Source organism: Mirounga angustirostris, unplaced genomic scaffold (genome assembly GCF_029215605.1).
Source record: "Mirounga angustirostris isolate CCGP_5_RB_7025 unplaced genomic scaffold, mMirAng1.0.hap1 SCAF_10, whole genome shotgun sequence".
Lineage (NCBI taxonomy): Eukaryota > Metazoa > Chordata > Mammalia > Carnivora > Phocidae > Mirounga > Mirounga angustirostris.
Genome location: NW_026991718.1, coordinates 990,828 through 1,016,206, shown reverse-complemented (window position 1 = coordinate 1,016,206; position 25,379 = coordinate 990,828). Strand labels below are relative to the sequence as shown.

General features: G+C 42.8%; 1 protein-coding gene across 3 annotated transcripts; it reads left to right on the top strand.

Moving 5' to 3' along the window:
• The first annotated feature begins 1,106 nt into the window (after window positions 1-1,106).
• Window positions 1,107-25,379, top strand: LRATD1 (LRAT domain containing 1). Of its 3 annotated transcripts, XR_010405386.1 has the most exons (3): window positions 1,107-1,251; window positions 2,221-3,535; window positions 23,261-25,379. XR_010405386.1 is itself a non-coding variant. In XM_045883709.2 (2 exons), the coding sequence occupies exon 2, from the start codon at window positions 2,257-2,259 to the stop codon at window positions 3,124-3,126; it is 870 nt and encodes a 289-aa protein (XP_045739665.1). In that variant the 5' UTR covers window positions 1,107-1,251; window positions 2,221-2,256; the 3' UTR covers window positions 3,127-4,255. The 3 variants fall into 3 exon arrangements, 2 of the variants coding, with proteins under 2 accessions (XP_045739665.1, XP_064427863.1); XM_045883709.2 differs by lacking the exon at window positions 23,261-25,379 and having other exon boundaries at window positions 2,221-4,255; XM_064571793.1 differs by lacking the exon at window positions 23,261-25,379 and having other exon boundaries at window positions 1,109-1,321; window positions 2,221-4,255.

Below are 25,379 nucleotides of genomic sequence, written 5' to 3'. Positions count from 1 at the left end.
AACGAGAGTAAGCTTCACCAAAAAGCTTCAGGAGCCTTCTTGAGAATAGAACCAGATGTCTAAGAACACTTCAAGGCTTAGTGTGATAAGCTTTTTCTAACTACTCATCTAGAATTCCGTATGTAGGAAAGTCCTGTTTCAACATCCAATATCCATAACTCATTCGTGCGTTAACTTTCCATCCGGAAATGCAATCGTTAATTACTGCTGGACACCCTTCTGCCACAAAACCGAACAAAAATCCCTAAGCAAAGGCAGCTCTGGGGCTTGGCTGTAGGCATTTGTGATGCACTCTTTCATAAAAAATCCCAACCCCAACTCATAGGCCCCATTAGGGAAAGGGCTGGCCAAGGCTCCGATTTTTCAGTCCGTTTGTCAAAGGTGCTCCTTTTAAACCGGGCGCCAGTGCTGGGTCAGCAGTTTCACACGGAGCAGAGATGAACCGAACGTCGGAGGCACAATGTGAAAGGCATGGGTGCCTGCAGGGCAAGTCTGTGGGCAGATAATCAGCTCAGGGTCGTCGGGAACCGAGACCCCCGGGGCGCCTAGCAGGGTCCAGGTGCCCGCCTCCGACAATGTCGCTCCCCGCCCCGGGCCGTCCTCAGTGCCTGGGTACACTGGGGTTCTTCTCCACCCGCGGACTCAGCTTCATCGCTGGAGTCTATACTCCCTGAACACAGAACCCGGGCGGACCGCTGTCAGTCAGGATCCGCTCGGAAAAGCTGCTCGGGTGGAGGGCGAGGGTGGAAGCTCGCAGCGGCGCCATTCCGAAGCGCCGCGCCCCTCGCGCGCTCTCCGCGGGTGCTCACACCTCCACTCCCGGGGGCTGTGCGCGTTCTGGTGCGCGGGGGCCGGGCGGGCCGGGGCGGAGCGCGCGCTGGAGACCCGCCCCTGCTCCCCTCCCCCTCTCGCGGAGATTGACGGGGCCTTGGGCACCGCCCCAGCCAATGAGCGCGTCCCGGGGCGGGCCCTGGGACCAGCTGCGGAGGCTACTTAGAGTCTTGGGCTCGGTTGTAGGAAAGCAGACCAGAGTCGGGACTGCCCAGGTGGACCCGGCGCCCCAGCCAGCGCGGACCGGCAGGCGCACTGTCCCCGCGCCGGGGACCGCACCGCACCGTTCCGCGCGGGGCAGAGCGGAGCCGCAACCCCACGCGCCGCCCAGGACCCACTCGCCATCGCCGCCTCCGCAGCACCCATGGGGACCAGGAGACTTTAAAGGAGTTTGGGGTTTCGGGAGCAGGGAAATCACGGGTACGGAGAGGCGGCTTTCTTTGCCTTGGAAACGGTTTTTCTTCGTCCGACTGTTTGGACCCTGTGCCGGGTAGGAGGGAAAGGGGTCTTTTGGCTGAAAGTGGACCTTCCTACACAGCTCGCACCCGCACCCGCACACAGACACCGCACTGGCTTCCCCCATCTTTTCCTTTCCTCTTTGTTAGGTTATTTTAGACAGAACGGCCTCGCCCTGCTGTAGCCCGATTGGCTCTGCTATGGAGAAGGCAGGAGAAGTAAGGGGCAGAGTGCACCTGCTTGTGTGGGCAGGTGTGCCCGGGTGCGTGGGTGTACGTGCACTGGCGAGCGTGCAAGCGTGGGGTTAGAACTCTGTACGAATGTGGGGGTCTGTGTCGTCGCGAAGGTTTGTCATTGTGTATATGTGACATTGTCACACCGATATACCAGCCGGCCTGTCAGTGCCCGGGCTCTTAAGTGAACAAAATTTTCTTGGTGTCAAGTGAGTGTCTGCGAATGTGTCTGATTGTCATTGTGCGAGGCGCTGTCAGGGGAGGAGTGCGACCTAGCGCAAAACTGAGAGGCTGGCGAGGGTGGGGACAAATGTGAGCGCAGCTTGCTCCAAGCTCTGAGGCCTTAGGCGCCCCTTATTCCTTTCAAGCTATCCTTCGGTCCTTTTCGGGGTGTCCGTCTCCCACGCTGCCACAACCCGTACTGTCCGCCCCACTGGGACCCCGCACGCCTTCCAACCGCCTGCCTTTTCTCTTGTGGGAGTTGGACCGGGTTCCGAGACGGGATCCGAGGCTGTGGTGGTGGCGTCTGCTCTCGCCCCAAGGACTGCTGGCTTCTGTACCCGTCCTGCCGCTGGGGCGGAACGGGTGACTCCAATACGGGCGCGTAGGCGGGCGAGCAGGTCCCAGGGGCGCTGCACGTCCTGGGGAGGAGCAGCCCGATTCTGATCGTTGTCTCTGCCTCTCGTCTGTGCTTCCGCAGATCCCCGCTCCTGGCCCTCGCTTCGCCGCGTCATTGATGGGCAACCAACTGGACCGCATCACCCACCTCAACTACAGCGAGTTGCCCACAGGGGACCCGTCGGGGATCGAGAAGGACGAGCTGCGGGTCGGGGTCGCCTACTTCTTCTCGGATGAGGAGGAGGACCTGGACGAACGCGGCCAGCCCGACAAGTTTGGCGTGAAGGCCCCTCCGGGCTGCACTCCCTGCCCGGAGAGCCCCAGCCGCCACCACCACCACCTGCTGCACCAGCTGGTCCTCAACGAAACTCAGTTCTCCGCCTTCCGGGGCCAGGAATGCATCTTCTCCAAAGTGAGCGGCGGCCCTCAGGGCGCCGACCTGAGCGTCTACGCTGTCACAGCGCTGCCCGCGCTCTGCGAGCCCGGCGACCTGCTGGAGCTGCTGTGGCTGCAGCCGGCGCCGGAGCCGCCCGCCCCGCACTGGGCCGTCTACGTGGGTGGCGGGCAGATCATCCACCTGCACCAAGGCGAGATCCGCCAGGACAGCCTGTACGAGGCGGGCGCGGCCAACGTGGGCCGGGTGGTGAATAGCTGGTACCGCTACCGCCCGCTGGTGGCCGAGCTGGTGGTGCAGAACGCCTGCGGCCACCTGGGCCTCAAGAGCGAGGAGATCTGCTGGACGAACTCGGAGAGCTTCGCCGCCTGGTGCCGCTTTGGCAAGCGGGAGTTCAAGGCGGGAGGGGAGGTGCCGGCCGGCACGCAGCCCCAGCAGCAGTACTATCTCAAGGTGCACCTGGGCGAGAACAAGGTGCACACGGCCAGGTTTCACAGCCTGGAAGACCTCATCCGCGAGAAGCGCCGCATCGACGCCTGCGGTCGCCTGCGAGTGCTCCAGGAGCTCGCCGACTTCGTGGACGACAAGGAGTAGCCTTGTGGGGGGCCTCCCGCTCCTCTCGTCTCCCCGCGCCCCGCTCCCTTCCCCGCACCCGGGCCTCGCGGCCGGCGATCCACAACCCCCGCCCCTTCGAGCGCCCTCCTGCGGCGGCCAGTGCCCAGGCTGCACCCTCGCACCCCTCCGGCAAGTGGCAGGAAGTCTCAGGAACTGGCCCCGGGACCAAAGGGCAGCTGTGCGCGCCTGGCGGAGCCCCCCGGTGTGGTGACGGTGTTGGGAAGCCCAGCGTGCGCTTTCCCCTTGAGCTGTAACGGGGGAAGGAGAAAGGGCTGAGGGGAGCAGGGTCGTGGCTTTTCCCGCGGGTCACTAGTCCGTAACTGTCACCCGACCTACTGTAAAGGGAACCATCACCGCCCCCAAACGCGCACACACAGACCAGTCGGAGGTGAGAAATGATCTTTTCAGGGCACAGTTCAGCTCTTGTATGAATGTGTCCCCAGATTTCAGGATTTCCAAGAAATCGAGCCTGTCCCTTAGGCACTTGTGAATAATTCCACAAGCGAGCACTTCGGGACTCCGGGTTATCCCGAGGCTGCCCGGCATTTTTCCAGCTCTCCAGCCCCAAGTCTCCCGACATTGCATTCCAGGCTCCGGGCAAAGCTTTTGGGTTTGCTTCTAGTCCTTTCCACCGAGGGAAGCGAACGCCACCCCCCGCCCCATTTGCCTGTGAGTCTCCCTCGCTGGCAGGAGGGAAGCCTTTCTGGTCCCGAGAGGAAAATGGCGCAGCTAATTTGGTGAGGAGCGCGGCCCCGACCCCGGCGGGGAGAAGGTTCACCTGGTGTCTGGGAACTTGAATTTGTGGAGAAGGTCGCTTGTTGTTCTAACCCTAGATTGCTCCCTCCTTGGGCTGCATTTCAAAAACAGTATTTTTTAAAGGGTTGGAGGGAGAAGACATGGCAACATTCCAGAAACCAGCATTATTACAGCACCATAGCCAGGATATTTAGTTTGGCTTTTCCTAACATAGAAATCTTAGAAGGTGGGGAAGTGGAAATAAAGTTTTTAAAAGTGAGAGAGCAGGTTTCCAGCTATGTCAACAAAGCCTATCGTGTTGATGTTTTTATTGACCATTTTAGCAACATGCTAATAAAATTTCAAATTGAAATTTTTATTTTCATGGCTTTAATCCATGACAGTTTAAATACTGGGGGCCATTAAGAGTGGACTTAGCTAAGAGCTTAGCTAACATTATGCCTTTTCACTCTATTTTTCTCAAATCTTATGAGAATTCTGTTTTTGAATATTGCAGTTAATTTTCTGGCTTGAAATGGCAGCCCTAGTAATGGTGAAGTTGTTAAATGTGTATATTGTACTGAATTTCTTGTCAGTTAAGGGGTTTTATTGCTTTGGTGGAAATTGCTAGCAGGTTCCGTGAGGTTTCATTTCTCCACGTTGTATACCATTACCATTTCACATCTGTATTTCTATTTTTCTTTCTCTCCCCTTGACGTCCTTAAGAAAGGAATCCAGAATTGGTGGCTTCCCCCTTCCCCCTTTAGCCAATCCCACAATCCATTCCTGAAAACCAGAAAGGACTTGTAGTAGGATCAGGGCAAACGTGTCTTTTTCAAAAAAAAAAAAAGAAGGCTGTTTGAAATCCCTTCCTTGGGCAAGGACGTACCAACTTCTCTCCCTGTGCTGCAGCCCCTGCCTGTTACTTGGTTCAGTATCAGACACCTAGAGCATCTATGTCCCTTTCCAGGGGATTTGTCCAATAATGGTGTTTAGCTAATTGTTGCAAGCAATTGCATATTGACAGCTGTGATTTAGTTGGACGGCAGATATGGCCAAAGCCAGTTTCTTGGCATTTCAAAAATAATGCAATAAAAACTAGTCGAGGTTAACTGAGACTGGAAATGCCTTTTTCATGGTGAAATGATTCATTTCTGTTTTGTTTTTTGGTTTCCATCTTGGATTCATTCCCTGATCTTGAATCAAAAGGTCAGATCAATGAAATACGAACTAGAGTATTTTTCTTAAGCCTATTGAGTGATTTATTTTTTAAAAAGATGTTTAAATGCATATGCTTTTCTTTCAGCACATACGACAGCAAAACTTTTGTAATAACTAACTTACCTTTGCATGTATGGAGAACTGAAAGTCACTTATTTCCCTAACTTAACTCCTCTTTCAAATAGCAGATGGCAGATCATAAACCGAAATTCTTTACTGTATCTACCCTCTCCACATTCTTTACTGTGTCCCCTCCTACTGTACCTTGGCTCTCTGCTGTATTAAACACCATCCTAAGCACTTACTCAGCAGGACTCCTTCTTCACATTTTGTCCTCCACCTGTCACTCAGAGGGTGGGACTTAAGCAAAAGAAATGAATCGGTCGATCACACCTAATACTAACATTTATTTCCTCTGATGGCACATAATCTGATTTTTCTCTTACCGAGAGGGTCACTATAACAGCGCTGGCTTAGCAGCTTTATACTTGCTGAGACTAGACTGGTGGTAAAAATAAAAGTTTGGCAGCCAAAGCAGCATTTATTCCTGTACTGGTCTATTAAGGATTGTGGTGATGATAAGACTTCTACAAATTCACAACAGGAAAACACTCATTACAAAGGGAATTCCTGGTCCGTGTTAGTTACAGCCAATGGCAAAGTAATTCAGATCATAGTGCATCAGGAAGAGGATATTATCAAGATATTATCTAATAGCTTTATCCCAAAAAAGGGTGTTTTTAGGGCATTATTAGCAATGTCAGTGAAACCAAAAAGGGGGAAGTTCCCTTGGGAGATGGCATGGACGGACTTGATTTTTATTTTGAGTGAATATAATATCTTCGTATTTTATCAGAGTTCTAAAAGTTAAAACCAGAAGCCTCCTAACGTTTTCATAGACGTCGGGACTTTAGTTTTGGTACTTCTCGAGAGAACAGAGCTTCATAAGACCTTTCGTGATGCTGAGTGTGGATCAGCTGGAGGTCAGGGCTTTGGGCTATGTGGTATAGAGGAAAAGACCCTATGCGTCCGTTCTCTCTCCACCTTCAGAGGCTGACTCTGAAAGTAAAGTACTAAAAAAAAAAAAAAAAAAAACAAAAAAAACATTTTTACTCCAAAGATTGCTCTGCTACACATTTTGTTATTAAAAAAAAAAACAAAAAAAAACAGCTAGGGAGGAGGAGAGAGATGTGCATGTTTTAAACAAAACCAGGTCCCAAAATGCATTACTTCATTAAAAAAAATCCTGTAGAAATGACATATATATTTATTTTTTAAAAATTTAAAGTATATCCACGAGCCAAATAGATACATATAAAGTTCCTCAGTATTTAAAATTTTAAATCCCTGTAATGACCACATTTTATGAAAAGACTTCATACTTTTCACTTATTAACACTTGTGCCATATTAGAATAAACAGAAGCAGGGGCGCCTGGGTGGCTCAGTCGTTAGGCATCTGCTTTCGGCTCTGGTCATGATCCCAGGGTCCTGGGATCGAGCCCTGCATCAGGCTCCCTGCTCCGCGGGGAGCCTGCTTCTCCCTCTCCCACTCCCCCTGCTTGTGTTCCCTCTCTTACTGTTTCTCTCTCTGACAAATAAATAAAAATCTTAAAAAAAAAAAAGGCAGCTGAAAGTCCAATGATCTTTCATGATTTTACTACCTTTTTTTTAAGAGGGGGGGGAGAGAGAGCACAGCAGGAGTGGGAGGTGAAGAGGGCAGAGAGGGAGAGAGAATCCTATTCCACACCAAGCATGGAACACAACGCGGGGCTCCATCTCACAACCCTGAGATCATGACCTGAGCCTTTTAAAATCAAGAGTCAGCTGCTTAACCAACTGAGCCACCCAGGTACTCTGATTTTACTATCTTTTAAAAAAAAATTTTGATGTTTATCTTCCTCTTTGTGTCATGTTTCTATGGTGAACACTTTTGTTTGAATAATGATTCTTTTTTTCAGAAAAGCATGCTATCTATTGGCGTTTACAAAATGAAGTATCTGAATAATCAGTATATCCTAACAGTCTTCAAACACTATACCTTATTGATTGATTACTTAATGCTTCACGTGTGCTTTCAACATCTCTCAAAGTTCAATGTCTTAGTTATCTAATAAATGGAGCATGGTGAAATTTCAGTGAAATTAACACTAACTACACAAACATAGTAGAGCAACCCTATTTCCTTCTATCTATATACATACCCTCAAAGCTTTCTGTTTTTTCGTTTTTAAACAGTTGAAGAGAATCTTGTTAGGTTTGGCTTTCAGAGATGATTTGCCACATGCATAAAGGGTCTACAGATGAAAAGTCCAGGCTTTCAAATTTCTTGAAACATTAAGAACTGTTTTTAGAAAATGGTTGTCTCACACTCAACTTTGTTGACAATTACGAGATATTGGCAGAATTTTATATATACATACACATATGTATACATTTACACATATACATATGTACATTTATGTAAACATTTACATATACACATTTACACACATATATATACATGTATACCTATGTCCACATATACATTCCTACCTATAGCTGGTATTTATGTTTTCATTCAGAGACCTATAGATGTGCACGCATATACGGACTATTTAGAACAAAATGGAGAGTGACTTGAGACTTATAAAACAGGAGACACTCTCAGGGTCCTAACAGCTAGTGAACAACCCCCTAGCAAGGCAGCCGTGCCTTAAACTGAGCATAAACAAAATGTAGGAGTTGCAGTTAGTTATAGTCTCAATTTTAGAAGGATATGTTCCTTGTTTCTCTAACTAAAAAGACCTAAGTTTCAAAGGAAAGCTGTGAAGATAAGGAAGTAATTATAAAATAAGACGCAAGAAGAAGTGGGAAAGTTAGAACGTGATAAAATAAACGAATGAGCTTTTCAACGGGGGACACCTGTTCTCTAACTGGAGCCAGGAAAGCCGAGATCTTATTTTCCAACCATTTAATAATTTATAAAACCTCTGTGATTTCATCACTCACGTGTTGTATGTTGACCTCATTTGAACTTGCAATATAAGAGATTTAGATATTTGAATATGTTGGGGAAAAGGAAAAACAGTCTTCTCTGCCTTTGTTGCTGGGGGTGAGTTTGTGATTATTGCATTCACTGACGGCACCCCAATGAACGGACCCCCCTGCTGTGGGGTACAGTCAATCTCTGTTTGACAATGCAAGGCACACAATGGATGCTCAGTAAATATAAGGCTAAGGCAACTCTCTACCTCAGGTGTTCTCGGTTATACCTGATCACCGGGAAAGCCAGAAATCCCACCACTTGGCTTCTCTACAAGCGAACCTAAATTCTCTAATTGAAATTGGCAGGCTTTTCCTACCTCAGAAGACCCATAAAAGTGTCATTTATGAGGCTGAAGACTGATACCAGGTAAAAAGGTTTTCTGAATATTCTGTTTGCTAATAGAAAAACAAAAAACTATCAAAGAATCCAAAGATAAAATGGTCTCTTGTCATTTGGCCAGAAAGGGGAAAGTGAACAAGTAACTTTGACTAGCCCTTCTCACAACTTCATCTCTCATTTACGTCAAGGGCAGGTTTTTCTCGCATGAAATCACAATATTATTCCTTCAGAAAGAAGCTTTATTATTAAAGCTCTTGCTAAGAATTTTCTTCAGTTATGTAGGGAAAAACCTACCAGAATATGAGCTTAACTCTCTGAGAAAATTAGATTTGATGGAGTTTGGTCATGGGTGTTTTTCTAAATAAACATTATTCATTTATATATGAAAATATCCAAATAATAGCTATGCCCATTGGCTTTTACAATCCAATTACTTTTTTATGTGAACGTGAGTTCTGAACTTAATTTTGTCCAAAGGGGAGATGCTTATAAAATATTAGGTGTGAATAGAGCCCATGTCCTAAATTTCAAGCACAAAATAAATGCCTCAAAAGTTAATCTGAACTATATTCAGTGTTCCAAAAAAATAGAAGAAGATCATATAAGGCTACTTCTGATGTGCTTTCCAAGAAAATTCTTGCCATCAATCTATGATAGAGACGTTAATGTTCTGTTCATGCCATAACGGGAAACTTGAGGGCTTCTCTGTTACGAGTATACTGATATTTGCTTTAACAAATACATTATTATTCTAAATTCAATCATTTTCCCCTCCAACAGTTCTGCGGCATGCCAGCTCTTTGTTCACTGCCAAACCCCTTGTTTTCAGATTCTCCTGGGGAATGAGCAAATCTGGGGGGGATTGTGCTGACAATGATTTTGTAAACATCTCCCAGCTCTTCGGCACATGCTTTGTTTGGTCCTGCCTTATGCTTTTCAGTGGAATTGTCTGCCCAGATTCTGAGCCAGAGAAAGGCAAGACTCAAGGGTAGGGTTGCCCAATTTGGCAAATAAAAATACAGGCCAATCAATTACATTTCAATTTCACATAAACAAGGAATAATCATTTTAGTATATGTGTATCCCATGCAATATTTGGGCCATAGTTACACTAATAATTATCTTTTTATTTGAAATTCAAATGTAACTGCATGTCCAGGACATTACCTGGCTACCCTACTCAGGGCAGACCTTACATCTCTAAGAAGCCAGAGACCTCTGATTTTTTAAAACGGACAAATTAAGGATGCGTCCCCTACCCACAGCATAGAAGTGTATTCTCAGATTGCTCATGTGAATTCTAAGCCAAAACCAGATTCAGGTCCAGGAACAAGCACATAATCCAGGAGAAGCTTTAGAGGGAAGAGTTCACATGCACCCCAATCATTGGTTGTATGTTTGTGTGGATAGGGATGGGTGTTTGTGTGTCTATTCTTATACTCTTTTGATTATATTTTATAGGACATGCCATCCTTTATCTGAGGGTATGATGAATGCTTTCCCAGATACAATTAGAAATACTCTACATCACTGTTTTTAATCTCACCTGTTACTTATCCCATTCCAGGTCCTCACGTTATACCCGGATCTTCCATAGCTCCTCTCCTGTCTCTATCCTTCTGGTGCCTCAATCCAAACATGTGTGGCCATAGTGATCTTTTTAAATATACACCCATGCTGATGAGATAAAGGTTAAGCTCCTTATGAGGCAGTCAGGGTCCTCCACGGTCTGGCCCCTGTCTACCACCAGCTTATACTAAGGCCACACAAAACAGTATGCAGAACATATCATTTTCATTCATGCTTTCATGACTTTCTACATTGTCTGCTTTACTTGATTGCCCTTCTTGATTCCTGAGTAGAAAACCCTTATTCATTCACCCTTCATAGTAGTGCCATGCTACCCCCAGCATGGTTTTAGTTTTCTTTTGTGTGTGCCCACTGAATTGTTTACTCCTCCCCCAGACTCTCCTCTGCTATAAATATTGTTTACATCTGTCTCTCTCTAGACTGAGATCTACTGGGAAAGGCTCTGTGACTTACTCATTTTTGCACCTGCAAAGTCTAGCACTTGCAATAGATGCTCAGTGAGAATCTGCTGAATGAATGGAAGAAGTGGGGAAGGGAGAAGAGTTGGCTTCTCCATAAGTATATGGGACATACTGCACATGGTTTCCTCTCTGAGCCCAAACCACAGTATGAATGGGCTAAAAGTATCTGTCAACATCTACATGATTCTCCCTAAGAATCGTACTATATAAAATTAGTTTCTTTTTAGAAAATAAGCTGGAATTTTGAGGCGTCTATATTACACTACCAATGATGGGAGATTAGCCATATCTAGTTGGAAAGGTTTGTCTGCCCTGGTTGTACTGCTGCAAGCATTTCTTCATGAATGAACTTTATGAGTTTCATTATGCTGGAAATGCATATTTTTCTTAGTAACTCAATTTCCATCTAGGTGAGATAGCTCTGAGAGCTGCAAATTTAGAAGGCAGCTGGGGATTGACTTGCAAGAAGTAAGGACGAGACAAGACATTTCCCATATAGGCTACTTTAGTCAACGGGCCCTCAATGACCAGAGATGTTCCACCAGGGCAGAGAAGGTCTACTAAAAATCCAAGTCCTCTTCACCTTTGGGAAAGTAAAATCTTTCCCAATCTTACTAATAAGCAAATATACCTATGGCATCTGTAGAAGGAAAACAATCCCCTTGCCTGACATTCCAGAAGAAAACCAGCCTCCTTTGATTGATGACAGTTGGACTCCCAGGGTGGTTGAATAGCTAGTATAATTGGAAATAATTTGAAGTGCAATTGAGCACTAAAAATGTACCTACATTAATGTCTTATAAAATATATATATTTCTATATTTGATATTTTCCCTAGAACTCTTAGGAGGAGCACCCTGTGTTTTTCCAGCAAAATATTATCTGAGCACCTCTGGACATTTAATATTGTTTAATCTGGTTTTGGTCATGGTTATGGTTATTTGTACTTAAGAAAAGCTACTTTAATTTGAGATTTTAAACCATAATATCCTGCTGAGAAAAAAGTGTCAAAACTCAAGAATGGAGTACTTCTTTAGAATGAAATATTACTGGGCGCCTGGGTAGCTCAGTTGGTTAAGCGACTGCCTTCGGCTCACGTCATGATCCCAAGTTCCTGGGATCGAGTCCCGCATTGGGCTCCTGGCTCAGCGGGGAGGCTGCTTCTCCCTCTGACCCTCTCCCCTCTCATGCTGTTTCTCTCTCTCTCTAATAAATAAATAAATAAAATCTTTAAAAAAAAAAGAATGAAATGTTACTAATATGGGATTAGAAACCTAGGTAAATATGGGTTATGGTAAAACTGCTTTTGCCCGGAGAGCAATTTCTAGAGGAGACAGCAGACGAGATGTTTCATTATGCAGCCTCACCATCCTCATTTCAGAAATCAGTGCCCCTTGTGTGCATCTGCTTTATTTGCATATAATTTTATAAGACAGGATCCACACAAAGAAATGGGGGCAGAGGTAGTTACCCATTCTCTACCAACAAAATAAGGGTTTGACAGCCCAGATCTGTTCTGCCCATGTTACTTCCTTAGAGCCTTTAAGGGTTTTCCATAACTTGCCAGATAAAATCCAGACTGCATGGCATCATTCAAGTTATGCCCCTTCTGTCCCCTACGTCCACTCTCTGAAGCTCAATCCCCTGACTCCTCACAGTACATTCTCCCTATGAGTCCTCTGTACTGAACTATTTACCCTTCTCCAAAGCCATATCATTATATGCCTTTGCTCAAGCTGTTTCATCCGCATAGAACATCCTTCTCCCCGCCTTAGCCACATGTCAAAATCCTCCTCATCCTTTAGGACCCGGTTCATTTGTCAGCTCTTCTGAGAAGGCTCTCTTTCTCCTACAATACCTCTACTTCAGTGACAATAAGCCAAATTAATCCTTTCTCACTGAGCTCCTGTAGCTCTTTATCTGAGCATTTAACATTGACTCTACACACTTAATATTCCAATTTTCAGCCCCTAAACTATGTCAAACACAATTTATTTAAGTTAATGGGAACCAGATTGCCTGATGAATTGGGTTTTAATCTTGAGGTAGGGATCTTGGCATTTTGATCTTTGGTTTCTTAGTAGCTAGTATCTGGTCATATTAGATGCGCAACCAATGCTGACTTAATTTGATTCAGTTAACTTAATTAAAAGGCAGCAATCCTGCTATAGAAACAGTAAGTGCTTTTTTTTAAAATTAATGTTCTCATGAGAGATCAACTCCCTAAACATTTGTTGGGTCCCTGTTAAAGGCAAGCCTTTGTTTTATGTCATGTGGATACAAAACATGGTCTATACTTCAAGAACTCCATCAGGTAAAGGAGACAGGTGCACTATTAGCCACAGTTCACTACAGTCTGGAATGTTGGTCATTGCCAAAGTACAGTTAAAAAATATAGACGGTCAAAGGAAGAAGCATTTGGCAGGAGACATCAACTTCAAGAAGGGAGTCATGGGCATAGAAGATCTGAATGATGTTTTTAAGACAACTACACATTTTTGTTGAATCTTTATTAACATGAGAAAATAGACAATTTTGCATGTTATTTAAATCTAATGGACTATCTTTTGTCATTTTTATGTAAAATGCTATTTTTAGAGTAAATTCTGTACATGTGAAATTTAAATATATTGAATCAAAGCCATTTTGCCGTGGAACTACTGAGATTGGCAGGTTATTAGCATTTAATTTACCAATTAATTCACCTCCCAGTGCATCTTTGCAGGCAAGATTTCTGATTGATAGGTGGACTGGTTGCCTAAGATTTAGCTCACAGTGTTAGGACAAATTCTCTAGTGAAAACCTGTGCAAGTTAGGGACTTCTTGGAGTGGGGCTGGCCCCAGCACAGTGATGATCTTAGGCCACCTGCGAAGGTGATCTCGCTCAAGGAGAGAGGTCAAGGTCACAGACAGGAGGGCAGGATATAGGTCAGTTCTGAGGGGCAAGGTAAATTGTAGAGAAAAAACAATCAAAATGTCAGAAGCTGCGGGAACACTGCTCAGATGGCAGTGTACAAAATGTGTCAAGATGAAGACCATTTGCCAGGTAGAATTAGTAGTGGAGGTGGAAATATGGCCGAGAGGAAACTGACAACTTTGAGAACTGATACTGCCTCACAGTCTATACAAACATTTCAATTTCAAAGTGCATTGTGTTTAATTTAAAAATGGCCCTTTGGGCGCCTGGGTGGCTCAGTTGGTTAAGCGACTGCCTTCGGCTCAGGTCATGATCCTGGAGTCCCAGGATCAAGTCCCACATCGGACTTCCTGCTCGGCAGGGAGTCTGCTTCGTCCTCTGACCCTATCCCCTCTCAGGTGTTCTCTCTCTCTCATTCTCTCTCTCTCAAATAAATAAATAAAATCTTTAAAAATAAAAAATAAAAAAAATAAAAAAAATAAAAATGGCCCTTTGATGAAAACAGGAAATCTATTAACTTTGACAACATTCCTTCAACGCAAATAACAGTATTTCTTTGAAGAAAAACAAATCTAAGCCTCTTGTTTAAGGACACCCCAAATTCACTCAGGTGTTTCCAGTGGCCTTTGGTTGCAAAGCATTGGCTTTCTAAATTCTTCTAATAATTTTAATAAACATCTCCATGAAATTTGGCATATAATATAAGCAAATTTTTCCTTCTCATGTGGAATTCTCATTTGCTTAAAAAAGGAGAAATCCCAGAGTATATGCAGACTGAGAAATAGTCAAAATGTCAGGTGTATATGTGTCAGTGACTGGAGTGCAATTCTTTATGTCTTGAATCTCATGTTAATGAATTCCAAAGAAAAACAGCTGACTTTATGCATTTATTTTAATAAGGCTGTGAAAACAGCTCATTTACGGTGTAAAAACCTCTTGTCTTTTAAAAATGCTAGACAGAATATTTTAATAAATTAAATTTGTCTGCCTGTCAAATCTGTCAAATTGACAAGAACCCTCAAGGAGTACCGCTGACGTTGTAGTTCTGTTCTTCCAATAGGATTACATGTGGAATTTAATATAGGCTGCTTAGCAGAAGAATTAGTCTAATGGGAGTAATTTTAAGTAACAAATACTAACAGAATATCCTAAGTCTCCAACCTTATAGGGCCAGGGTGATTTTATTTCCTTTGCAAACTATTTTATTCCCTACAATAGTATCCTGAATATTAGATTTGTCTACAGTGATGAAATAATCTAAGGAGGCAAATAAGTCCACATCATCAGAAGAATAACTATTGACATTTACTCAGAGATGAGCAGCCTACATAGTCAATTGCCATCCTTATAACTAACCTGTGTCAGTCAGATCTCACTGTCCCTTTTGTACAAATGGGGACACGGAGGCTTGACAGGGGTAAATACCTAGCTCAACGTGATATCTCTTGCATTTAGTAGAACCAGCCCTTTAATTCAGGTGTTCTGATCTGAAGCCGGTATGCTTCTCTGTCTCTCACAAGATTTTCCTGGAATAGGCAAATGTCTCCTTCCATCGTTTTCTCATAGGGAAACCCCACTTAATGTTTCCAGTTAACATGTGGGAATATTTATATTATGCCTCTGGTAGCAGCAGCTGAACAAAAGAAGAACTCTTAATTTTTCAAAATTATGTGCCTAAGAGAAGTAGGTATTAGGGTATTCAAAAACACAAACACAATCCAACTCTGGACCAACTGTTTAACACATACACTGATCACCTAGACTTGATATTCTGTCTCCTGGAATGAAATTCTCAAATGCGTGTGTCAAAGTCAAAATGGAATTAAACTTCGATGTTGAGGTTCTTCTGTTTTTCATCCTGAACTTCAGAAACAGAGATGCACCTGTTAGCTAACATTTAAGGGGCCTCTATCACCAGGGGTCCAAGGCAGTCCTCAGAGTCATTTATTGGACAATAAATATTATGCTGCTTATAGTACTGGGAGGAGATATCTCTCCAAAATAAATGGAAGGAAAAAATAATCAATACATACTCTGCCTCTAATTCCTTAAAGAAGTCTAAAATTCTGGATTAAAAAAATGTATACAAGATCTCAGTTAGATTTTTCTGGCAACAGCCTGCTACAGTTGTACAAAATAATGCCTGTTTTAGTGGCTGGCCAGTTCTAACAGCAGGGCAATGGCATAAGTCAGGCCCTGCACAGATCTGGCTGTAGGACATATTTATACATATAAAGAGGCCTGTTTAACTTATCTAGGAGAGCAGTACCATGAGATGCTGCAGTGAATCAATGTTTACCCATGGCCAGTCTCATGAAAGAGTACTTATGACTCAACCGATGGCATTTCCATCTCTGAATGAGATTAGCTATTCCTCATGAACTATGAACTCACTAGAGATTGAAATAGACCGGAATAAATAAAATTATGTAAATCATCTAGCAGAGGACAGAATAATGGAAAGGATGCTGGATTTTGAAAACCACATGGCTACAAATCTGACTCCTCACTTTCTGGCTGTGGGATCTTGGGCAAATCACTGCCCTGGGCTCCCATCCTTTTGCCTTTGAAAAGATCATGAACACTCACTCACAGGGTTAGGATGAAGTTAAAACTGTTAATGGTGGTAAAAATTTCCACCCCACAGTGCTCTGTAAATAACAGGCAGTCAGCTGAATCGGATGAATCTAAGTTATTAAGTGGATTTTCTTTTACCATTGAGATTACAGGTTTCCTTATTCTTGAATAGGTTCTTTCCTAATTCTTGAATAGGTTCACTTTGTCTCCATTTTTAGATGGTAAATCTTTGGATCTTGTCTTTTTCACTTTCTATTCTCCTTAGCAGAATTTCAAGGAGGTAAGAATTGTTCAAAACCATTTTGATAAAAATCAAAGAGCTGCTGAAATTTCATCCAAATAGAGGTGCTCTGAGGACGAGGCAAATGGGTATTTTTTAAATGAGAGCAGGAACTACTCCATTAGGGGAAGGACAAATACCCCTCCCAACATGTTACTCAGTAATTGCATCTGAGCTGCACTGGAACCCTATAAAAATGAACTGTGGTTGTGTTTCTGTGGCCAGAGAGTTCTCCAGGTATTATGTTCCCTTCACGGAGAACCCTTCCACTCTTACTTGCATTCCCTGCTTCCAATGGGCCCAAAACGTAGAGTTAACTTCTCTAACCTTGGAACTGAAAACTCTGTTACATGGTTTGCCTCCAGTGCATATTGGATGGGCATCTTACACAAATGACTATTATAAAAGTATGTTTTCATTTGGGTGTTTACTCAGATTTTTAAAAGTAAGAGGAAACTTTTATACATATTGTATCTCTCGATCTGTAGAGGCATCTGTTTCTTAGACTCTCTCCCTTGGAATACCTGCCTAGTTCATTAGCACAGTGGTTTTCAACATTTCAACAGTCTTTGGATTCCCGTAAATTACTGGGGATCCCACTACAGCTTTTGTTGATGTAAGTTATGCCTATCAATATTTGCCACGATAGAATTAACAATGACAGAAAAAAATATTTATGTATTTAAAATACCAATAATAAACACATTACATGTTACATAAACAATAATTTTAATAAAAATAACTGTTTTCCAAAAAAAAAAGCGAGAAGAACAGTATTGTTTTACATTTTTGCAAATTTCTTTAATGTCTAGCAATAGCAGAAAACTGGATTCTCATGTCTGCTTTTGCCTTCAATCTGTTCCTGCACACATCAGGTAAGCTCTGCAGAACTCTGCCAAACATTCATGAAAGAGTTAGAGTAGAAAAGCCAAAATCTTAGGATTATTGACCTTGTACATCCACTGCAAGGGTCTTATGGACCCCACAGAGTCCAGGGCCCCACTTTGAGAACCACTGCAATTGGATCTTGCCCCACAGCCTTCCAAGTAGCTTCCACCCAGCTGCTTCCAGTATTCACACCCAAGAAAGCCATCTGCCAAACTGCCAAACTGTCAGTGAAATACACATTGTGTATTTCAAAAGATGGAGAAAGGTGGAGAAAAGAAGTGTAATTGGCATCAAGTAATAAAATCAAAAGCATCTTTTTTTTAATCCTATGTGTACTCATGAAGGGTAGTTTCTCCCCTGTCACTGGATAAAGTGAGGCAAGTCCCTGAACTTTTCTCTTCTCTCTTAGGTAACAGAAAGTCCTACTGTTATGCTAAACTCAAACCAAAGTCTCAGTTGGTACTTGGAAAACCCAGACCCTTGAAAGAGCCAATATCCAACTTTATTACAGGTGACAGCCCTTGCCTCTCCCAAATGTGAACAGCTGTAGACAGCCTGCCCTGTCTCCTCTTTTTTCTTCCTTGATAACTATAGATCCCAATTCCTTTGGAGCGTGTGTGTGTGTGTGTGTAGGGAGTGTGTGTGTGTGTAGGGAGCCACAGGTATATGTGGATAGGATGGTGTATGTGGAGAGGAAGGTGGAGAAAGGCTGGTAAAGAGATCAGGAAATGTATGCGAGATCTGGTGCTAGGAAGACATTCAAGTGTCCTTATTCTGTATAAACCCTGGAAGTGGGCCAGTCCTGGGAAGGAATCCTAACTGCCCCGCACATGGAGCTCTCCAATGGTTCCCTGAAGCCCTTCTTGCTAAGCTTGAGGGAAGGCAGAATTGCTTCACCCCACTTCTTGGTGTCGGTGGGTGGGGGGGTACTTATAGTCCACCAGAATCCTCTCAAAGATCCTCTCTCTCAGTACTTCCTTGGTGTGGGGTTTAGAGTTATCTAAACAAGTTCTCCACCATCTACAGTGGATTTTTTTCTAGTTCTCCACTGGAGCATCGAACCTCTTTTCTAGCTGTGACTTAGTCAAAACATCCAGTTTAACATCTGTGATTCACTTTAAAGAAACCAGAACTGTTCCCTAGCTCCAGGAGCTCAGGTGGCCTCATAATTTGTTGTTTCCTTGTGCTCAGGAAAAGTACTGACAGCTCATAATTGGTCATATTTCTTAGGAAATTTGCATTTAAACTGGGAACAATGCTTGTTCTTTTTTTGGTATAATCTGTCTTACATTTTTGAAAGTAATAACTATTCATTAAATTACATTTGAAAAATGCAGGAAAAAAGAAAAACATTGTCTGTAGTCCTACCACTCATATAAAGCTACTATTCACTTACATGTATTTTCTTCTGATAATATTTCAATGCGTGTCTCCATTTTAGCTGCATTTATATCAGTCAAATTTTATATCACATATTTTACTTCTTGGTATGCTATAAGCATCACCAATGTCAATACAAACTCCATGTAAACATCAGTTTAATGCTTGGAAAGTCTTATGTTAAATGGATATGCCGTGGTTTATTTAATCATTATCTTTATTGTTAATATTTACATTGTTTATACTGTTTACTACTGAAAAATCATGTTGCAATGAAGATCTTTGGGTAGACATGTTTTCTATATTTTCAGTTATTTCTTAAAATATATTTCTGGAGGGGCGCCTGGGTGGCTCAGTCGTTGGGCGTCTGCCTTTGGCTCAGGTCATGATCCCGGGGTCCTGAGATCGAGCCCCGCATCGGGCTCCCTGCTCCGCGGGAAGCCTGCTTCTCCCTCTCCCACTCCCCCTGCTTGTGTTCCCTCTCTCGCTGTGTCTCTCTCTGTCAAATAAATAAAATCTTTAAAATATATATATATATATATATATTTCTGGAGAAGGACTTATTAGGTAAATGGATATGAACAATTTCAGGATACACACACACACATATATATACATATATATACACACACACACAATTTCACTAAAGGACATAATAATTAAGAGTGCTCAGCTATGGAGGATGACTGTATCATATGCCTATGTTCATGGAACATCATCGTCACTGATCCATGGAACTTCCCATTCTTTACTGATTGATTAATTTCCTTTTATTTCCATCTTCATTCTTTTTACCCCTTCTCTCACCATAGGAGACCAATCTAATATGCTTGATATATATTCCTTTATTTGCATGTGGTTATATAAGCATGCATTTTTTAAAGATTTTATTTATTTGAGAGAGAGAGAGAGCATGAGAGGGGAGAGGGTCAGAGGGAGAAGCAGACTCCCTGCTGAGCTGGGAGCCTGATGTGGGACTCGATCCTGGGACTCCAGGATCATGACCTGAGCTGAAGGCAGTCGCTTAACCAACTGAGCCACCCAGGGCGCCCCAAAGCATGAATTTTTATTTTGTATGCACATATGTTAAATACACACAAATGACATTGTGTGATCCACCTCATATGGTGTCTTACTTTTTTCAGCCAATGCTTTTTTTAAGATCTATCCATATTGTTCTGTGTAGATCTAGTCTGTGACTCCTGAGTGCTGCATGACATTCTGTTCTGTGCATTATTCTATTATACTTCTCTAGTTACTAACTAGTAGACTCCCCTAAGCTGTCTCTAGTTCTGTACCACAACAACAGTGTGGGGAGGAACTTCCCTGTTCACACCCCTCATGGATCTGTGGGAGATACACACTCAGAGAGACACTGCTGGGTCTCAAGGCAGACATCTGTCTCACTGGACTAAAGCACTGTTTGGTTGTTTCCCAGAGTGATTGCTCTGGTCTGTACTCTCTAGCAGAGCACGCAAGTTCCTATATCCACACTTTCCACCAACACTTGGCATTATCCAACTTTCTAAATTTCCCACTCTGACAGTGGCAAAGTGACATCTCATGGTTGTTTTCTTTTGCATTTCCCTAAACGTGGATGAGTTTGAGCCCCTCTCTCTCTCTTATTTTTTAAGATTTTATTTATTTATTTATTTTAGCGAGGGGAGGAGGGTGGAGGGAGAGAAAATCTCCTTCAGACTCCTTGCTGAGCACTGAGCCCAACAGGGGGTCTTGATCTCATGACCCTGAGATCATGACCTGAGCCGAAATCAAGAACTGGAGGGGGAGATGAACCATGAGAGATGATGGACTCTGAAAAAACAAACTGAGGGTTCTAGAGGGGAGGGTGGTGGGAGGATGGGTTAGCCTGCTGATGGGAATCAAAGAGGGCACGTTCTGCATGGAGCACTGGGTGTTATGCACAAACAATGAATCATGGAACACTACATCGAAAACTAATGATGTAATGTATGGTGATTAGCATAACATAATAATAAAAAAAAAGACTGAAAAAAAAAAGAGTCGGTTGCTTAACCCACTGAGCCACTAGGCGCCTTTATTTCTTAATTTTATATTATTTTCCATCTGTCTGTGCCTTTTAATGCTTCAGGTCTATGCTATATAAATTATTAGAGCCCTATATTGTGATGTTAATAGCCAGTAGCACTGATCCTCTTTCATTACTTTTCCTAACTTTCTTAAATACTCTGATTTATTTTATTTCATTTTGTTTTACCACACTGACTAGAACATCCAGTATTAAGATTAAATAGAAAAAAATGTTAACAAGTACTTTAACAGAAGAGCTTCTACAATTTCAAACTTAAATATAATGTTTGCTGTAGGCTTTTAGTAGAAACTCTTTGAAGTTGAGGAAGTTCTCTTTATTTCTTTATTATACGACACAGCAACCACAAGATAGAAGGAGAGAGATTGACTACACCAAGTGCTGGTGAGGCTGTGAAGCCCCCAGAACTCTCATACTGTTCTGGTGGGCATTCAAATTGATACAAGTCCTTTGGATGATTTCAGTTTCTACTAAGTTTGGAAATATAAACTGTGACCCAGCAATTCCACACAGGGATAAGCCCCTAGAAATGCAAATATAGGTGTAAGAAGAGGTATGTACAAGAATAGTAATAGCAACAAAGAGCTGGAACAACTCCAACCACCATCAGCAGTAGAGTGGATAAATAATTTGTGCTGCATTCATATAGTGGTGTCCTCTACAATAATAAAAGTCAGTGAATTATGCTTGCATGCAATAACTAACTAACATGATGTTGAACTAACATGATGTTGAACAGAAGAGTATATATTACTACATTTAAAAAACAGGTAAACTAGGGGCAGTCGGTTAAGTGTCTGCCTTCGGCTCAGGTCATGATCTCAGGGTCTTGGGATCAAGCCACATCGGGTTCCCAGCCTGTTTCTCCCTCTCCCTGTGCCCCTCTCCCTGGCTGTGCTCTCTCTAATAAATAAATAAATAAAATCTTTTAAAAAAATAAAAATAAGTAAAAGCAGGCAAACTATGGTAATATATATAAGGACAGTGGCTACTTCTGGGTGAGGAGCAATGAATGGAAGGAGCATTAGGAAGACCTCTGAGGGGCTGGTGGCCCTCTACTTCTTAATCCTAGTGGTAATTGTAGGGTTGTGTTTTTCTCTACTTAAATACTTTTTTTTTTAGTGTTTAAGCTTGCTTAATGAATGGCTAAATAAATGAAACAATGAATGAAATTTAGTGTAAATTAAACTGGAAAAAATGCTTGCTTGTATTGGAAATGAGATTTGTTTTACTTTGGTTTGTTTTGGTTTTGCCCTGGTTCTACCTCTAATGAGCTACGAGATTTTTTTCAGCAGGTCATTTCCCCACTTTGAACTTCTGTTCCTAATTTCTAAAAATGGCAGACTGAATCAAGTGATCTTTATATACTTCCCCAGTTCTAAGATGATGTATCATAAGAGCTTCCAGGAAGTCACCTGAATTTCTTCTTTTTTGATGAACTACTGACTGTGAGGACTAGCTGGTCCCTTTTGTTCTTTATACTCAGCCAGCATTGTCCCAATTATCCTTTGGCTTTTCTACGAGCTTCCTGGATGATCACAACACAAACTGCCTGTGCCAATCAATAGTTATTTTTCTCATTCTAACTTACATTCTTTATCTGATTGATATATCAAACTTTTGAGAGTCTGTTTGGCATAAATCTATACCCATATATTTCTGGAACTATAAACCTGAAGAACAGTTGGTAATGATTCTACTTAAATGACCAGTTGGTTGTAATAATCCACTGCCAGCTCCTTATTAAGGGATGGCACTGCAGACTCTGGAAAAAGCCCATCCTCTTCCCATGACAGAACTGTTCTTCTATGCCCATAACCATTCTCAATTTCTGGAGCAAGAGCAGCTCTCACACTTAGATGTTCATGTGGCTTCCAAGAAGAAACACCATGTGCCAAAGCCTTTCTTGTGCCTACATGTGTTCAAGTGACTGAGTTCTGTCAAATGAGGTGGGAACAGAAATGACATGTCCAACATCTTGTTTGTGCTCTTAAAGGACATCGGTGCATCCTTTCATTTCTGTTTTCTTTCTTGCTGGCTGGAATGTAGATGAAGCTTTGTAGACAGAGACAAATCCCTGGAATTGTTAAAGATGTGTTGGAGAGGGCACCTGGGTGGCTCAGTCATTAAGCATCTGCCTTCGGCTCAAGTCATGATCCCAGGGTCCTGGGATCGAGTCCCACATCAGGCTCCCTGTTCGGCAGGAAGCCTGCTTCTCCCTCTTCCACTCCCCCTGCTTGTGTTCCTGTTCTTGCTATCTCTCTGTCAAATAAATAAATAAAATCTTTAAAAAAAAACAAGATGTGTTGGAGAAGGTCAGATAACAGGGGCCCTGGCTCTTGAGAGATCTATGGCTCCCAGCTGCCTCAGAATCTTATTCCTTTAGGAAAAAGCAAAATAACTTCTCTCTTGTGTATACCGCTGTTACTTTGGATTTTTGTCCCAAGGTACAGAAACTATATCCTAACTAATATACTCCTTAAATGTGTTACTGGAACCACACACCATGACGGGATCGAGTCTATGATAGGGAGAGTACACAGGGTAACTGGACTATTGTTTTTCCTATGGTTTTTAAATTTGATGTTAACGTTTTTCTTCTCTTTCTAACTTGGCTCTGCATCTTGCAGGACATCCAACAATGAAGGAAAGAAAATTCAACATAAGGGCTGCTCCTCAGAAGACTGACCTTGAGATATGGGCAAATCAGCCAAGTTACCGTAGGCTGGGCTGCTTGGTGTTCTCTTTTCAGAGAAGCTGGAGGAAATGGTTGAGGAAAAGAGCAATTTACAATGTAGGGGTTAATCATCTGAAATCATTAAAATCATCCATTAAGGAAATAAAGAATGTGGTTCTTAGAGTGGATAGTTAAATATGTTTTGAAAATCTTTCTTGTTGAACCAACAGAAAATGTCTCTAATGGTAAAAACCAAGAAGGAGAGAGGTGGAGAAGAAGTGTAAGGGTTAGAAAGGAAACAAATAATTATAAAGGATTAGAGATGCAGAATATATCAACATTCTGGTATTTACAAAATTGATCAACCTTAAACATAGTAAATTCTTTAAGGACATAGGTGTCTTTTCTCATACTTCCTGTCTGCTGTCACTGCCATAAGAGGAAAAGACAGAGAGGCTCCTGCACTCAGAATTGGTTACTGATGCAACATGAAGTATGTGGTGGGTTCTCTTTGGCTGCCTGGGTGAGAAGAACAAAGTCTCTGCCCTCATGGAGCTCACATTGGGGAGACAAACAATAAGTGAATAAACAAACATATACAATATGATGCCAAATGCCCATAAGTGCAAGAAACAATAATAAAGCATGAAAAAGGTACTGTGAGTGACAGGGCATGGGAAATGTGCTATTTTCGGATGAATGGTGGGGGCATGCCTCTCTGACAAATTGATATTTAAACAGAGTTTTGAATAAAGTGACAGAGAGGGTATCTAGAGGAAGACCTTTCCAAATTGAGGGAACAGCAACTGCAGAGGCCCTGAGGATGGATAGAACTAGATTCTTTCAAGGGTGGATGACAGACATGTCATGGGAAGGCTGCCACTCTCCCCCGTTCTGCCGAGGAAAGACAGACAACACAGGTTTGGACCCTGCACTTCTCACTGGGCTAGTACAGCCTCAGAATCCTTCTGAACCCAATACTCTGATAAATTAGTGATAGGTAAGAGTAAGTGCAGGGATCAAAGCCATTTGTTATCACTGCCTTAGAGTTTAGTCTTCTAAATTTTAGCCCATAATGCTGTCTTCAGCTCCAATGATTTTCGTGTCACTGATATTGCCTCCCACTGTGTGGGGTTGGAAGAAGCATAATGGCCAGGAAAACCTCATTGCCAAGGATACCTTTACTAATATTTACTACTAAAGTGAAAATATTGAGAAGCCACGCTACCGACGGCCCACTCTGCTCTGCTCACTAGGCCCACTGGCCCGCGCCCATCATGGCCACCATTCAGCAACTGGTAGGAAGATGGTGCTTAGTGGAAAGCAAAGGCTTTGACAAATACATGAAGCAAGTAGAAGTGGGAATGGCCAAACCAGATTGTATCATCTCTCTTTTTTTTTTAAAGATTTTATTTATTTATTTGAGAGAGAGAATGAGATAGAGAGCATGAGAGGGGGGAGGGTCAGACGGAGAAGCAGACTCCCTGCTGAGCAGGGAGCCCGATGCGGGACTCGATTCCGGGACTCCAGGATCATGACCTGAGCCGAAGGCAGTCGCCTAACCAACTGAGCCACCCAGGCGCCCTGTATCATCTCTTCTGACGGCAAAAACCTCACCATAAAAACTGAGAGCACTTTGAAAATAACACAGTTTTCATGTAACCTGGGAGAGGAGTTTGAAGAAACTACAGCTGATGGCAGAAAAACTCAGACTGTCTGAAGCTTCACAGACAGCGCATTGGTTCAACATCAGGAATGGGATGGGAAGGAAAGCACAATCACAAGAAAATTGGAAAATGGGAAATTAGTGGTGGAATGCATCATGAATAATGTCACCTGTACTCAGGTCTATGAAAAAGTAGAGTAAAAATTCCATCGTTATTGTGGACAGGAATTAGCTGTGAGGATGAACAAGCTCAGTTCAATGAGCAAATCTCCATACTGCTTTTTTTTTCATTACTGTGTTCAATTATCTTTATCACAAACATTTTACATGCATCTATTTCAAAGTGTTGATTTAATTAGGATCATCCCTTTGGTTAGTAAATAAATTTGTGCTAAAAAAAATAAAA